The 16,787-nt window shown below is 41.8% G+C and overlaps 1 protein-coding gene across 11 annotated transcripts in view; it reads left to right on the top strand.

The window, feature by feature from the left end:
- BLTP1 (bridge-like lipid transfer protein family member 1) overlaps positions 1-16,787 on the top strand; it is a 478,785-nt gene that overhangs the window by 255,120 nt on the left and 206,878 nt on the right. For all 11 annotated transcript variants that reach the window (XM_089672161.1, XM_089672163.1, XM_089672166.1 and 8 more), the window contains exons 25-28: positions 796-1,076; positions 7,312-7,562; positions 10,744-10,999; positions 15,867-16,707. In XM_089672161.1, coding sequence (XP_089528287.1) covers positions 796-1,076; positions 7,312-7,562; positions 10,744-10,999; positions 15,867-16,707 — 1,629 coding nt within the window. The remainder of the gene's footprint in view (positions 1-795; positions 1,077-7,311; positions 7,563-10,743; positions 11,000-15,866; positions 16,708-16,787) is intronic.

Consider the following 16,787-nt stretch of genomic DNA (forward strand, 5'->3'; position numbering starts at 1 on the left):
CCTTGTATCAGGAGACAACTCAGTGGTGTATCCTCCATATGTGCAATGTGTGAGGTGAACACGGATTTCAAGTGAGTGGGAGCTACAGTGCCCTCACACCTTGCATAGCAAGTGTAGGGAAAAGCCGTTCAGTTCCCCCTTCTGTTTGTTTGCTACAGTTGTGATTTTCACAAAGGCAGCTTCAGCAGAAACCCTGTTTGCTTATGCAGGAGTGAGGGTGGGTGCTAAAGGCCAACTTGCGAAGAAGGGAGACAGGGTGGCCCATGTAGCAGTGCTCTGATTGGCTGTAATTTAGCCCCACCTACTAGACCAGGAAGAGGAGGAGGAGAGCCAGAGGTGAAGAACAGAGGTAAGCTGTGCAGGTGAGAGCTGTTTGATTGTACTGTGAAATAGAAGGTCACTTACTACTGACCACTGAATTCTGCATCATTGACTCCTGGCCCCTAAACTGTGCTTCACTTACCTTTGACCCCTGAACTCTGTAGTAAGACACAGAGTTCAGAAGTCAATAGTAAGTGTTGCAGAGTGCAGAGGTCAATAGTAAGTGACTCAGAGATCAGTAGTACGTAGGTGTGTGACAACACAGTACATTTCAAGGTAAATGCACATTGAGTCATCTGAATTGATATTTGCATCTGTTTACTTTGAGCAATTACCTATGCACAATAACAATCCACATCACAGTAATAAGCCCTAGTTAAATGTTTCCCATTTTATCTTCTTTACAGCTTTTCAGTTGCTTGTAGATTTCTTTATATAATAGCTTTTTCATTGTTATGGTGTTTTATTTTCTAGATGGGCACTATCAGGCTTGCAAACTGCAACCTACATAACCAAGCTGTTGGTGAAGGCATTAGTGCTGCAATGCAGAATGTGCAACTGAGGCAGTACATTGAACAGCTGGACAGCAGCAGGATAGGGCTGCAACCTGCAGTCCTGCGTAGAGCTTACTGGCTGGAGACAGGCTCTGTCACTTTAGGACTCATTACTGCAGATATCGCCCTGGCCGCTGATCATTCTTCTAAACATGAGGTCCAAAGGCACTTCCTAGAATCTCATGACAACAGGACTAAAAGGTGAGTTTCTTTGACCACTCTTATGACAGATTTATACAGTATAGTGTTAAGGAAGCTGGAGAACTGCAGAGAACAAAACATTCCAGATGAGGCTTGTTTGTGGAAAAGGAAACTAACTTGTACAAGTGAAACTTTTCAGTCTATATATTCCAAAAGAGACATTGGTAAAATTCTGATTTTATATGCATACATTTTATCTATAAATTATAATTTTTGAAGTTACTTCATTGCAACATTACATTGGCCATAGATACTAGAAAGACAGGCCACTGTAATGCAGGAACTTGGCAGCCGTTTTGTGTGTCTCTCTTGACAGAATTTGTACACATGCAGTTAATACCTCCATTCTTCATTCACTCCTCTTATTTAAAAAAGGGAAGTATCCGCCCCAACATACATCAGAAACAATATCACAAGTGTAATAAAAGCGCCACACCCTTAATACTTTAAAGCAGCAATTCCACCTCAAAGAAACCAAATAAATTTCTTAGTGCTATAACTTAAATCAAGGAATGCGCATTCCTTGATTTAAGATACATCAGAAACACTAGATATTATCTCACTAGTCCAGGGGTAACCCTCCAGCTGTTTTGGTATTACAAGTCCCATCATGTCTCTGCTTCTGCGAATCATGCTTGGAGAATGATGTTTCAGTGTTTAAAAGCCCTGCAGACAGGAAGTTTGAATAACTCTTTACAACTTAATTCTCCTTTTTAAGTTGAGCCATGCAATTTTCATTTGCTACAATGTGAGTTTGCCAGACTTGGTCTGTGCCAAGGGCATGCCTAAGAGCACTGGTGTCCTTCAGTCAGGTTGTTCTGTACATCTGGTGTGTTTTTTGGAGGCACTGCTCTACTACGTGGATGGATTAGGATATTCTTTCTGACTGCTTACCCGTTTGATCCCCATGTCAGTTCATGAGATGCATTTTGTTGCTCAGTGGTGGTTGGCGAAGAATATAAGCAAGAAACACAATGGAGGAAATGCTGTTTGAGGGCAAAAGGCTATCTGATAGTGCTTTACATTTATCCACAAGATTGTGTGTATGTGTGTGGAGGGGGGGGGGGATGATACATTTTCCCCATTAAAGAATAAGACAAAGCTGACAGGACCTTTTTGTCCCTTCAAGGCTTTGGATCCCACACAAAAACCCAGCATCCCCTTCAGTAAACATAACTGGACCCAATCCCTACAAGATGTATGACCAGCCATCTTGGAGGATTAGGGGTGAAGGGGTATCTTTGTGTCCAGAAGTTTTGTAGTTTTTGGAACCTGTCTGGACAATGATTGCAACTGCATTCTGATTTGTGGCTCTACTCTTTGGCTTTGCCACAGCACAATGGGTATTTACCAAGAAACTGCCCCCCTGTACTGACTCTCCTTTGAGTTCAAGGAATCTCCATTTTGGGATATCTGGATTACCTGTTTATATGGGAACAAGCAGCAGACAGACTGCCAGTCATTTTGAAAAGACTTTTAAACTCTGCAGCTGGATCCTGAACTCCACAATGGCAGCAATGAATCCATTGTATTGCTGTAAATATTGGGACCTAGTTTTGGACACAGCCTTGGCACATGTCTTCCTCCTGCAAAGAAATCTTCTGACCCTTTTGTCTAAAGTACAGGATCTGCAGACCCTGTCTCACCCCTCAATTTTCTTCTGTATGAGAGTATTTAGCTTGATGGTGGCCTCTAAGACTGGTCTGTATGGCCAGTTTCATTCTAGACTATTGCCAAAATACATCGTGAAAGTGTGGGAAAAACCGACTCAATTGCTGGACCTACCCATTTATGTAACCAGCATGGACCTGAGGTGGTGGTTGTCCAGTGTAGCACTGGAATCAGGGTTCTTTATCCTGCAATGTTTTCTTTTTAATGTATGTTTCTAACGTGCTGTTCACTTACAGGACTCAAAGTGCTTTATTTGCCGTTAGGGCCAATTTTAAAACTGATCCAATTAGTGAAGACCGAGGCTTTGGCTTTAACAGCATGGATGTTGAAGCCCAGGTTCTAAAGTATATGATTTTGGTATTTCTGTGCTTTTTAAAGCTAGGAAATGTACTTTTTGCAAGAACTTCCGTCACACTTGGAAAGCATACTTCGTATAGTGAGAGGCAAGGAGGTGTTTTTTCTCAGGAAGTACTTGGCAGGATTCATCCTGATCTGGTCTGGATCTGAAGCCAGTTTTAAGTGCTATCAGAGGCCAGATCTTGGCTCTAGCATACAGTCAGGTCCATAAATATTAGGACATTGACACAATTCTAACATTTTTGGCTCTATACACCACCACAATGGATTTGAAATGAAACAAACAAGATGTGCTTTAACTGCAGACTGTCAGCTTTAATTTGAGGGTATTTACATCCAAATCAGGTGAACAGTGTAGGAATTACAACAGTTTGCATATGTGCCTCCCACTTGTTAAGGGAGCAAAAGTAATGGGACAGAATAATAATCATAAATCAAACTTTCACTTTTTAATACTTGGTTGCAAATCCTTTGCAGTCAATTACAGCCTGAAGTCTGGAACACATAGACATCACCAGACGCTGGGTTTCATCCCTGGTGATGCGCTGCCAGGCCTCTACTGCAACTGTCTTCAGTTCCTGCTTGTTCTTGGGGCATTTTCCCTTCAGTTTTGTCTTCAGCAAGTGAAATGCATGCTCAATCGGATTCAGGTCAGGTGATTGACTTGGCCATTGCATAACATTCCACTTCTTTCCCTTAAAAAACTCTTTGGTTGCTTTTGCAGTCTGCTTTGGGTCATCGTCCATCTGCACTGTGAAGCGGCGACCAATGAGTTCTGAAGCATTTGGCTGAATATGAGCAGATAATATTGCCCGAAACACTTCAGAATTTATCCTGCTGCTTTTGTCAGCAGTCACATCATCAATAAATACAAGAGAACCAGTTCCATGGGCAGCCATACATGCCCACGCCATGACACTACCACCACCATGCTTCACTGATGAGGTGGTATGCATAGGATCATGAGCAGTTCCTTTCCTTCTCCATACTCTTCTCTTCCCATCACTCTGGTACAAGTTGTTCTTGGTCTCATCTGTCCATAGGATGTTGTTCCAGAACTGTGAAGGCTTTTTTAGATGTCGTTTGGCAAACTCTAATCTGGCCTTCCTGTTTTAGAGGCTCACCAATGGTTTACATCTTGTGGTGAACCCTCTGTATTCACTCTGGTGAAGTCTTCTCTTGATTGTTGACTTTGACACACATACACCTACCTCCTGGAGAGTGTTCTTGATCTGGCCAACTGTTGTGAAGGGTGTTTTCTTCACCAGGGAAAGAATTCTTCGGTCATCCACCACAGTTGTTTTCCATGGTCTTCCGGGTCTTTTGGTGTTGCTGAGCTCACCGGTGCGTTCCTTCTTTTTAAGAATGTTCCAAACAGTTGTTTTGGCCACGCCTAATGTTTTGCTATCTCTCTGATGGGTTTGTTTTGTTTTTTCAGCCTAATGATGGCTTGCTTCACTGATAGTGACCGCTCTTTGGCTCTCATCTTGAGAGTTGACAGCAACAGATTCCAAATGCAAATAGCACACTTGAAATGAACTCTGGACCTTTTATCTGCTCATTGTAATTGGGATAATGAGGGAATAACACACACCTGGCCATGGAACAGCTAAGAAGCCAATTGTCCCATTACTTTTGGTCCCTTAACAAGTGGGAGGCACATATGCAAACTGTTGTAATTCCTACACCGTTCACCTGATTTGGATGTAAATACCCTCAAATTAAAGCTGACAGTCTGCAGTTAAAGCACATCTTGTTTGTTTAATTTCAAATCCATTGTGGTGGTGCCAAAAATGTTAAAATTGTGTCGATGTCCCAATATTTATGGACCTGACTGTATCTTTTTTAAACTGTTTCCCCCTCATTCCTTAGATGATTAACAGCTTTTGTTTTCCAGTTGTTTTCCAATTTTCCTGTAGATGTAAGGAACTCAGGTTCCTTTCTCAGAATCCTTTGCGCTCTGTCCTTAAATGAACGCTGAAAAAAAGGATTTTGTGGTATGTACATTTGCAAGAAAAAGTATGTGAACCCTTTGGGATTACGTGGAGTTTTGCATGAATTGGGCATAAAATGTGCTCTGAACGTCATCTAAGTCACAACAATAGAAGAACACAGTCTGCTGAACATAATACTATACAAACATTAGATGTTGCCATGGTTTCATTGCACATAACATGTAAACATTCACAGTGCAGGGAGGAAAAGTATGTGAACCTTTGGACTTAAAAACTGGTTGACCCTCCTTTGGCAGCAATAACCTCAACCAAACGTTTCCTGTAGTTGCAGGTCAGACCTGCACAACGATCTGGAGTCATTTTGGACCACTCCTCTTCACAAAACTGTTTCAGTGTAGCAATATTCTTGTGATGTCTGGTGTGAATCGCTCTCTTAAGGTCATGTCACAGCATTTCAATCGGGTTGAGGTCAGGACTCTGACTGGGCCACTCCAGAAGGCGTATTCTGTGCTGTTGCAGCCATTGTTTTGTTGAATTACTTGTATGCTTTGGGTCATTGTCCTGTTGCATCACCCATCCTCAGCTTCAGTTGACGGACAGATGGTCGTACGTTTTCCTGCAAAATGTCTTGATAAACTCTGGAGTTCATTTTCCCATCAATGACAACAATCCGTCCAGGCCCTGAGGCAGCAAAGCAGCCCCAAACCATGATGCTCCCACCGCCATGTTTTACAGTGGGGATGAGGTTTTGATGTTGGTGTGCTGTGCCTTTTTTTCTCCACACATAGTGTTGTGTGTTCTTCCCAAACAACTCAATCTTGGTTTCATCTGTCCACAGTATATTTTGCCAGTAGTGCTGTGGAACATCCAGGTGCTCTTTTGCAAATTTCAAAAGTGCTGCAATATTCTTTTTGGACAGCAATGGCTTCCTCCGTGGTGTCCTCCCATGTACTCCATTCTTGTTTAATGTTTTCCTTATTGTAGATGTGTCAACAAAAATGTTAGCATGTGCCAGAGATTTCTGTAGGTCTTTAGCTGACACTCTGGGATTCTTCTTTACCTCATGCAGCATTCTGAGCTGTGCTCTTGCAGTCATTTTTACAGGACGACCATGCCTAGGGAGAGTAGCAACAGTGCTAAACTTTCTCCATTTGTAGACAGTCTGTCTTACCGTGGACACATGAACATCAAGGCTTTTGGAGATACTTTAGTAACCCTTTCCAGCTTCATGCAAGTCAACAATTCTTGATCGTAGGTCTTCTGAGAGTTCTTTTCTGCGAGGCATGGTTCACATCAGACAGTGCTTCTTGAAACCAGTAAATCCAAAACAGGTGTGTGTTTTTTAAGGGCAGGACAGCTGTGAGAAACACATCCAATATCATCACACTGATTGGAGTCAAGGTTGGCTCACTCCTGGCTCCAATTAGCTCTGGGAGAAGTCATTAAGCTAGGGCCTCACATACTTTTTCCTCCCTGCACTGTGAATGTTTACATGTTATGTGCAATGAAACCATGGCAACATCTAATGTTTGTGTAGTATTATGTTCAGCAGACTGTGTTCTTCTATTGTTGTGACTTAGATGACGTTCAGAGCACATTTTAGGCCCATGCAAAACTCCACGTAATCCCAAGGGGTTCACATACTTTTTCTTGCAACTGTAAAAAAATCTTTTATGTTGACAAAAATTGACAGATATTGAAATGTAAAGTGTAACAAGCTTAACAACTTAAAAAGGGGAATGCTATTACTAACCTTTCCTTATGAAAATGTGAGTTGCCTGGTTTTCATGCCAGCTCTCTTACTTCTTTTACTCTGAGTCACTGGAATGGATGGAGTATGCAGATAATGCCTTGTGATTTTACACTTCACTGATCTTTATAGTTCCAAATTAGTCAAAGTATAAATGCCAATGATTTATAATAACATCCATGCAAAGAGCATTTTCTAGACGAATCCAGAAAAGCCAGCCTTTTTACATTTCTTGTGACAAGTTTACATTACAAAAACAGGTGTACATTTTTATTAAAAAATGTACTTTCTTGTTCAGCCAGCAAAATAGCCTTACAGTTTTCAGTCTATTATAGTGTGCAAAAGAATGGGTTTTCTACCTTTTAACAATATTTTTTACATATATTTTTGTTTTGGTCAATTTTTATTGGAACAAATGTTTGTACATATAGAAAATGCAAAATATTACTTAGAAAAGTTATTACAGAGCAACATATTCACAGAAATTTTGTGTGTTTTTTAGATTGTGGTTCCTGTGGCCTGACGATGCAGTGAAAAACAAGAGGAGCCGGAATAAGTGCGGTTGCCTAGGAGGCTGCAGGTTTTTTGGTGGTGTCGCCACAGGTATTGACTTTTTCCGGCTGGACGAGCTGACCCCTTCAAGCAGTTCAGCATTCTCAAACACCAGCTCAGAGTCTGATATGTTTTATGGACAATCTTTGCTACATCCTAATGAATGGATTATAACTAAAGAGGTGCCAAAAGCTGGAGAAGGTAGGCCATAATCATTTTAAGTTTATTGTGTGGGAGGAAAGTTCCATTTCTTTCCTTCATCTTTTATCTATGAATTGCCTGTAAAAAAGTCCTAATGCAGATGTATAATCCCCTTTTTAAACCCTTTATCATGTTACACTCATATTTTGGATGTAACCTAAAGAATGGTCACATGCACCAGCCCCCTAAAACAAAATCCCCTTGCTCCCATTTCCCGCCGCATTTGTAGTTCATTCAGCACTTTCTCAAGCTTCAAAACCAAAGGTTCATACATATAAATTTAGTACTGGGGTAAACAATGCAAGATCACTGTTCACAGTTGAAGCGCTCTGCCTACGTGCAAAAAATTAATAAATGCACCTTTTTTATTTTATCATTGTTGGTGCATTTATAAAAAATTTTTCCAAAACGTGCCTTTTTCTTTTTAATGCAAAATCTTGATAACAGCATTTCACAGCCATAAAAATACATCAGCATGAATATGAAATGGGGTATTGCACAATCAGGTCCAAAATATCTTCAACAGTTGTAATAAATAATGCACAGGAGACTCAGCAAATTCCCTTATCTGCACAATACTGCCAGCATGATGCACTCAACTGTTCAAAAGTAAGTATATGGATAACGTGTGGTTAGCTGGTTAACGTGCCATAAACAACCAGAAGTCATAGACACTGCTAACTGTGACAATGAATGGTCAGCCATGCATAAAGTGTGCACAAGGCACAGCAAATTATTTTCCATATATGCAGAATTTAGCAAATATAATGGATAATATCCCTCCAGAGCACAAACATGCAGACTGGGTACTTGGCTTAATTAAATGCGGAAGCTATCCTGGAGTCAAAGATACTGTTACTGAGAACAAACCATTGGGCATAATCCCCCTATCCAAACAACATGTTTTGACCTGGCTTGGCCTTTGTTAAGCACTTAAGCTCCAGAAGGGTTTACCCCCTTCATGACCAAGCAGTTTTTTTGCTATTTGGCACTTTGCTACTTCAAATGGTAATTGCATGGTTATGCAACACTGTACACAATTTCTGTCATTTTTTTCACACAAATAGAACTTTATTTTGGTTGTATTTAATCACCACTGGGTTTTCTTATTTTTTTATTATATGAATGCAAAAAGAACAACATTTTGGAGGGAAAGAAAAAATGTTTTCTACTTTCTGTTAAAAAACATACACAATGAAAAAATCTAATTTCTTTATAAATTTAGACCAAAATGTATTCTACTACATGTCTTTGGCAAATAAAAAATCCCAATAAGTGTATATTAGTTGGTTTGTGTGACAGTTATAGTGTCTACAAATTGATCAATTCTGATATACTGACGGCCAGTCTCATTTCTTGAGTCCCTTAAAATGCCATGACAGTACAAATGCCCCCCAATGAACCCCTTTTTTTGAAAGTAGACAGAAGTATTTAGTAAAAGGTATAGTAAGCTTTTTTAAGTTGTAATTTTTCGTCACAACGTTTTGGAAAATTAAGAAATTAAATTTTTTTTTCCCATTATGTCACCAGCGCAGTACAGCATCATCATATAACTGGTGTGGCAGTGATCTGGGACACTGGTGACAGTATGCTAGAAAAAATAAAAAGTTGTAAATCTTTTTTTTTCCATTTTTTTTTTTCATATCTTTTTACATACTTTCATCATAATAGTTCAGTGTCACCATAGTAACACTGTACTACTCTGGAGAGGTGATCAGGGAATTTTTTTTTACACTTTGATTGCTGTTACAGTGGTGATCATTGTAACAACAAAGCTGCCATGAATGAGTTTCATTCATAGCAGCTGTGATCACTAGTTCTCTGTCATTGGCTACAGCTAATCACTTGATACAGGGTGCTGTGATTGGCCCAGGTACCATGTGATAGCTGTGGGCCAATCACAGCTCACTGGCAAAGGAAGAAGAGTTGTTATGAATGTGATTCATTCAGAACAGCTTCATTGACATTGTGATCACGTGATCGCATAGTGATCACATGATCCCCGGACTGCTCAAAGTGGCTTGGTACCGGGAACCGCAATCTGCTGTGTCCAGCTTGCATGTGACGCTTGCCCGCAGTAAATGAATTGTGGGCAGTCGGAAAGTGGTTAAATCCATTTTATTACACTGTTACTGATAAGTGATGATTGATGCTTGTTTGTGGTTGTACAGAATTTTAAAAAACACTGTACTTGGACAGTGCACTCCTAATTAACTGCAAGTGGAGCTGTATATCTATAATGAGCTTGCAATTTATGTTATACATTGCATTATCCATACAGTATTTCAGATTATCCAAGTTCCATCTTGTAGAGTCTGTCAGCATTTGCGGGAGGTGATAAGGGTGGTATCATCTGAGGGAAATGATGTAATCATTCACTCACTTTTTTCTGTTCTTTGTCAGGAACCAAGCATATAATAAATCAGTTGTATCCTACCCTAATCCCCCCTTTTTTCTTGTATCCTCTTGTTACAATGCAGCTGTATACCAAATGAGAAAGCAGAACATGGGGCAGAACTGGAAGGAGCCACATTCTTTTGTTCAGTGATGTTATTTGCCCTTTATGCAAATATAGTAGCTTAATTGCATACTAGTAGAGAGTTGTAGAAAGTGTATGATCTCTGGGCTGCTAAGCCAGCATAGCTCACGCCAAGAGGTCATAGAGAATCCTAGGTCCTGTACTGGGTCTACACAGCAGCTGGAAGACCTTTTGAAAACGTCCCAAGAATAATTTTTTTACAACTGTGGATGCATGCACTAATTTTAACTTGCAGTTTCAGTGTGTTTGCATTAGATACAATTTTACGTCTTTGTTAATCTCATTTTGTAATATTTCCTAAATATTTTTCTGGTAGTGTCAGTTTGTCTTTCCCTCCTATCTTCCTCACTCTCCTGTTGGCCAATCACTACAGTGGATTGTGTCACTAGCCAGGAGGAATATGCAAGATATAGGATGGGTTGGCTAAGCTTCAGTACTACCAGGAGGCGCCAGAGCTAACGTAAGTCAAAATGGCTTAGTATTTGAGATTTACGACAGAGAGTTGGGTGCTGCTTAGGACGTGCAGCCACCTCTAGGTGGCTGTGCTATTTCCTGAAAGCAGGACATTAGCTTTCAACTGTATCCTGTTAAAAACTGTAGCAATATAAAAATTACCAAAAAAAAAGGATTTTTTTTTTTTAGGTAAATCCACTGGCTCTAGAAGAAAAGATTGGGATTCCAGGTCTGTAGTCATAGAGATTGAAAGAAAAGCACAACATCTGAGCCTACAAGTGCCACTGCGGTCTCACAGTTCATCATCTTCTGATGAGAACAGCAGTTGCAGTGCTGCTCTACCATTGCTGGCCGGTGAAAAAGACAGCCCTTCTTCTGCAGCTGAAGAAACTTTGGGGAACATAGACTTTCCACCCAGAGCCAAGTCACAAGAATCTCATACAAGGTGACTGCTGTTAATTTTGCTCTGTTAATGATTTTTGTAAATTAATCCAATTCCAGATAAAGAAAATTGATTTTACAATCTGTTTGTGTGCCAGAAGTAGTGATGACACATCGCATCAGATCACATCTACCTGTTGTATACTACAGTCTTGAAAGCCTACAAAAATATTGTTCCTACAAGTGATATGTATTCTGTATTACCAGTTTAATTAATCTCAGTTATAATTATAATACAATTGATTTATTCATTTTCTCCTTCTGTGCCATTCCGAAGTGATGACAGATCACAATGTTTGTACCAGAAATAATTTTTTTTAACATGTTTTTCTTTTTCGTACATCACGGGACGCAGAGCAGCTTGATAATCATGACCACTTGAGTTATGAGCCACCTTCAGGTGAATAGACACTGGCAATCACAGAAAGTCCTCCTCTATATAACCCCACCCCCCTAGCGAAATCACAGTTTTGGAGCAATCAATTCCCCCCAAAAATAGATGGGAGGGACCTCTGTGGGCCATGATGTACTCCTAGAAACAGATTTTAGAGATAAGGACAAATATCCAGTTTTTTTCATACATCATGTGATACAGAGCAGGCTTAATAAACATGACCACCTGAGATGTCCCAAAGCCACTGCTTTTGAGGGGAGGGAATCCCAGCCACCTCTGCTAGGTTCTCTTCCATAGAACAGGAAAATCAGCCTGAAAAAATTTAGAGACCAGTGGCTACAGCTGAGCCAAGTGTCTGTGACACTCTCCTAGCCCAGCAAGCACACTCCCCCCTCCCCTCACAGACAGGATAGCAAAGAGGAATACAGCTGCTCCTTCTCTTGCCCCTGTTCCTCCTCTGTCTGCCCTGCCTGCCCACACTCCTATTCCCAGTGCACAGCTGTGCCTGAGAGAGAGGGGATGTGTGGGTGGGAAATATGAAAAGCAGCAGCTAGCAGCTACAGATTCCTGGCTGTATGAATGATATCGCTATCTAAACTGCCAGCCTTGACCCTTATGTGAGTGAGCACTGAGATGAACTGTCCCTATCTCCTCCCTTCTCTCCCCCACAAACTTTCTCAGGTCCAGTTAGCACTTTGACAGCCCATACATTGATTGCTATTTTTTTTTTTTTCAACCATTAGGTTGAATGAAAAAAAAAAAATATGATCCAATTCCCCCATCTACACATTCCAAGTGGACAGGGGAACTTCCCATTCAGGCAGTGACAAAACTACCAGGGTTGCACTTGTGACGGGGCCCTGGCATTCTGCCACTGTGGGGGTTCCCAGCCTCTTTTTACTGCACTGCCCCTGCTATTGACAGTACTGGTCTGGTGTCTCCATCTCCATGGCAGCAGCGGTAGCTCATTAGGGACCTAAGGCTGAAGGCTGGTTACATTATGGGACTGATGGGCACATGCGCAGGAGGGCCAGCACTATTGGTTGTAGACAGCTGAGCTCCCCGCCGGTCACCTAGCAGCGGTGAGCCTTCTCTGTTGACATGTTGATTGGAATGCCATCTAGGCAATGCTCTCACTCAGGGACCAATTCTCCTTGATATATGTCTTCCTTTCGAGATCCTCCCTCGCCTGCTCTGCTGGATCAAGTTTGAGGTTGTCCTTGCGATACTCATAGTCACAAAATTTGCCAAGAAGAATGTGCACATACTTTGGCTGATGTTCCAAGGCTGTTACAGGACGTCCTAGATCTCTGGATAGCTCTAGTCTTCACTCTTTAACTTATATCTTCAATCTCTCCCTTTCTATGGGCATCTTCCCCAACTCTCTAAAGCATGTGCTAGTCACCCCCATACTTAAAAAGGTCTCACTAGACCCCACCAATCTTAGCAGCCTAAGATCCATCTCCTTACTCCCTATTGCCTCCAAACTCCTTGAACGTCTGGTCTACAACCGGCTGAGCTGCCTCCTTATTGAGAATAACCTTCTCGATCCCCTTCAGTTTGGATTTCGCCCACAACACTCCACAGAAACTGCTCTCCTAAAACTCACAAACTACTTGCTAACCAATAAAACTAATGGTCACTATTCCGTACTGTTACTCTTGGACCTCTCCGCTGCCTTTGACACTGTTGACCACCTCCTCCTCAAAAAAACTCTATTTACTTGGTCTCCGTGACTGTACTCTCCGTTGGTTCGAATCTTACTTACCTCACCGCACCTTCATTGTCACTTAAACTCTACCTCCTCCTCTCCTACTCCTATTACTATCGGGGTCCCCCAAGGTTCTGTCCTTGGATCTCTCCTATTCTCGATCTACACCTCTTCCTTGGGTCAACTGATAGCTTCCCATGGTTTCCAATACCATTTCTATGCTGATGACACACAAAAATCTATCTTTCTACTCCTCAACCTACCCCTTCAGTTTCCTCACGTATCACCAATTTACTAACAGACCTATCAGACTGGACGTCACACCACTTCCTAAAACTCAGTCTATCCAAAACTGAGCACATAATATTTCCACCCCCAAGTTCCTCTTCCCTTGATTTCTCGGTTAGGATCAATAGCACCACTATCAACCCATCCCCGCATGCCAGAGTACTAGGGGTAACCCTGGACTCTGAACTATCATTTCAGGCCCACATCTAATCCCTGTCCAAATCATGCCATCTCAACCTCCGCAATATCTCCGGAATACACCCCTTTTAAACCAATGATAGCACAAAGCTCCTAATTCACTCCCTGGTTATCTCTCGTCTTGACTACTGCAACTCCCTCCTCATTGTCTTACCTTTACATAGACTATCCCCCCTCCAGGCCATTATGAATAATGCTACCAAGCTCGTCCACCTTACCAACCGTTCAGCGTTTGCTACCCCTTTCTGCCAATCCCTCCACTGGCTTCCACTCTCCCAACGAATAAAATTCAAAATACTAACAACTTACAAAGCCATCCACAACTCTGCCCCCAGCTACATCACTAACCTGGTCTTAAAATATCTACCAAACCGCTCACTTCGATCCTCCCAAGACCTTCTGCTCTCTAGTTCCTGTGTCACCTCCTCCCATGCCCGCCTCTAGGACTTCCCCCTACCCCAATCTGTCTGACTATTTCCTAATCTATCCACCTTTAGACGATCCCTGAAAACCGTTCTTTTTAAAGAAGCCTATCCTGCTTCTAACTAGTACACTGCCTTTTATTTCCTCCATCAGCTCATCCCCCCACAGCTATTACCTTTTGTATCACTCAACCCTTCCTCCTAGATTGTAAGCTCTAACGAACAGGGCCCTCTGTTTCCTCTTGTATCAAATTGTATTGTAACTGTTATGTCTACCTTCATTTTTAAAGCGCTGCACAAACTGTTTGCGCTATATAAATCCTGTATAATAATAATACTTTCCTCAGTGTTCGGTGTTCCGTTCTGCTCCTCAGTCGCTGGATGTGACAGCTTGGCTATTAAAGTTCAAGACTTGAGAGACAGGGGCTTGGCAACTTAAAGCGGAGCTCCACCCAACGGGAAGCTTTGCTTGTTTGCACCCTCCCCCCTTTCACTGCCACATTTGTCACTTTTTAGGGTGGAGGGAGGAGCGGGTACCTGATTTTGACAGGTAATCGCTCCCACTTCCGGCTCAGTTCGCTGCAGTGAAATGAGCTGGAAGTTTAGCCCCCCGCAGTCTCATGGGACACGTCACAGCTCTCAGAAGACTACGGGACCAATCACAAGGCGCAGCGCAACTCACGCATGCGCAGTAGGAAACCGGTTCCAGTTTCCCTTACTTGCAATGCAGGCGTTCAGTGTATACTGGGCTTTTCAGCATCAAGCTTCTTCACTGCACCCCCCACCCCACCCCCCCCCCCCCCCCCACACACACACACCTTATTGGTTTTGCTTTGTAGAATCCAAATCATCTCTGAATCTTCCTGTGTCCTGTAATGAAGGAGCAAGAAAATGGGATTTTCAACTTACCTGTAAAATCCACTCAATGCAGGACACAGGCCGTCCTCCCCTCTCTGGTCCTCTTAGGACAGGTTGCCATATATGTGGGTGCAGGAATGCATGTAAATTTCATGCATTCACGTAGCTGCAGTGCTGCTATTTAGTAGACGTGCGGGCTGCCATTAACTCTTAATGGCACATCCACACATCTGAAAATGCAGTACGTTTTCCGATGCGGGAAATTTAATGCTGTAAAAGCACCATGTGACTGCCGTGCGGCCGTGATTTTAAAAAGATGCGGGGACCATTTTCTTGTGTTTCTCACAGGTGCTGCAGCCTATTCAAATGAAAGGGCTGCTGTGTCCTCGCAAATGTGAGCCACACCAATTGCAAACGTGTGAAGCTAACCTTATTGCTTGCTAAAGAATCGGGGCTCACATAGGGGGGGTTATATAGAGATCCTCAGTCTTTTTGCCAGTGTCCAGTAACCTGAACTTGCTTGCCTATAGTGTGTATAACCTAGTTATCACTGAATCTGCCTATAGCCTGTATGTCAAGAAATGGATTTTACAAGCAAGTCAAAAAATCTCATTTTTAAATAAATGTGGGTTCATTTATTAATTTTTACTAAAGGTGGACTTTGCCTTTAAAGTAATCAGTGTCAGTGTTTTTTTGCTCTGCATATGGTGTGGTGAAACACTTTTAAATAAAATAAAGTAAAGAAGAAACAACAGGTACTTGCCAAAGAAAAAACAACTTACATTCAGATTACTATTCAACTGTAAAATCACAGACTGGTGCAATCAGATTTCATCTTTATGATCTAGCTAGAAATATTGTAGCTTTTTGCAACAGCTTTCAGAAAATAGTCAAAGAGGTGTTTGTATACTGTTATTTTATATACGTTACGCAAAATGAAGAAACATGGTGACATAACATATGAAATATCAGCTTAATTTCATGTATTTAATTATTTTAGTGTTCCAGTGGAAGCCTCAGGAAGCAGTCCAGTTTCACCAAACTCTCAGGACCGGTCCGCAGTCCATTCTCCACTTCGCTCCCCCCTGAAGCGGCAGGCATCTGTATGCTCCACACGGCTAGGCAGTACGAAGAGTCTTTCAGCTGCATTTTATGGGGACAAACCACTAGGTCCTGTTGGAGTTCAGTTCAGTAGTGATGTCTCACGCAGTGATGAGAATGTCTTGGACTCTCCAAAACAGAGGAGGAGCTTTGGCTCCTTTCCATATACTCCATCTGCAGATTCCAACTCTTTCCATCAATACCGTTCAATGGACTCTAGCATGTCTATGGCAGATAGCGAAGCTTATTTTTCTGCGGCTGAGGAATTTGAACCTATAAGCAGTGATGAAGGTCCTGGCACATATCCAGGCAGAAAAAGAAGAAAAAGGCAAACTCAAAAAATTGACTATAGCAGAGGATCTATTTACCACAGTGTAGAGGGTCCTTTAACTGCTGCTACACAGGCAGAAGCAAGATTAGATCCAAGGACATTACCACTCCGAACTCATGCTTCTCAGGCTTCATTTGTCTCTGCTCTAGGTGGGGAAGAGGAGACACTGGAACACATATATGCAATGGAAGCTGACAAACCTGTGGACAATGAACAGACTGCTCAGCAGCCAATTATGTCCTGCTATCAGAACTATCTGAGCCAGTTTCAGGTCTTTAACTGGTCTGTAAAACACCCAACAAACAAAAGAACTTCAAAATCTTCCCTACATAGACCATTAGACCTAGACACTCCAACAAGCGAGGAAAGTTCAACTTCCTATGAACAGCTTTGTGTTCCAACTTTTAAGGTAAGCATATATTGAATAATGGAAAAAAGTCACGTGAGCATTCCTTTTACATAATGATTCAATAATGAATAATTAAAGTA

This window comes from Staurois parvus, unplaced genomic scaffold (assembly GCF_062004578.1).
Source record: "Staurois parvus isolate SC_StPar_1 unplaced genomic scaffold, SC_StPar_1.0 ptg000122l, whole genome shotgun sequence".
Taxonomy (NCBI): Eukaryota; Metazoa; Chordata; class Amphibia; order Anura; family Ranidae; genus Staurois; species Staurois parvus.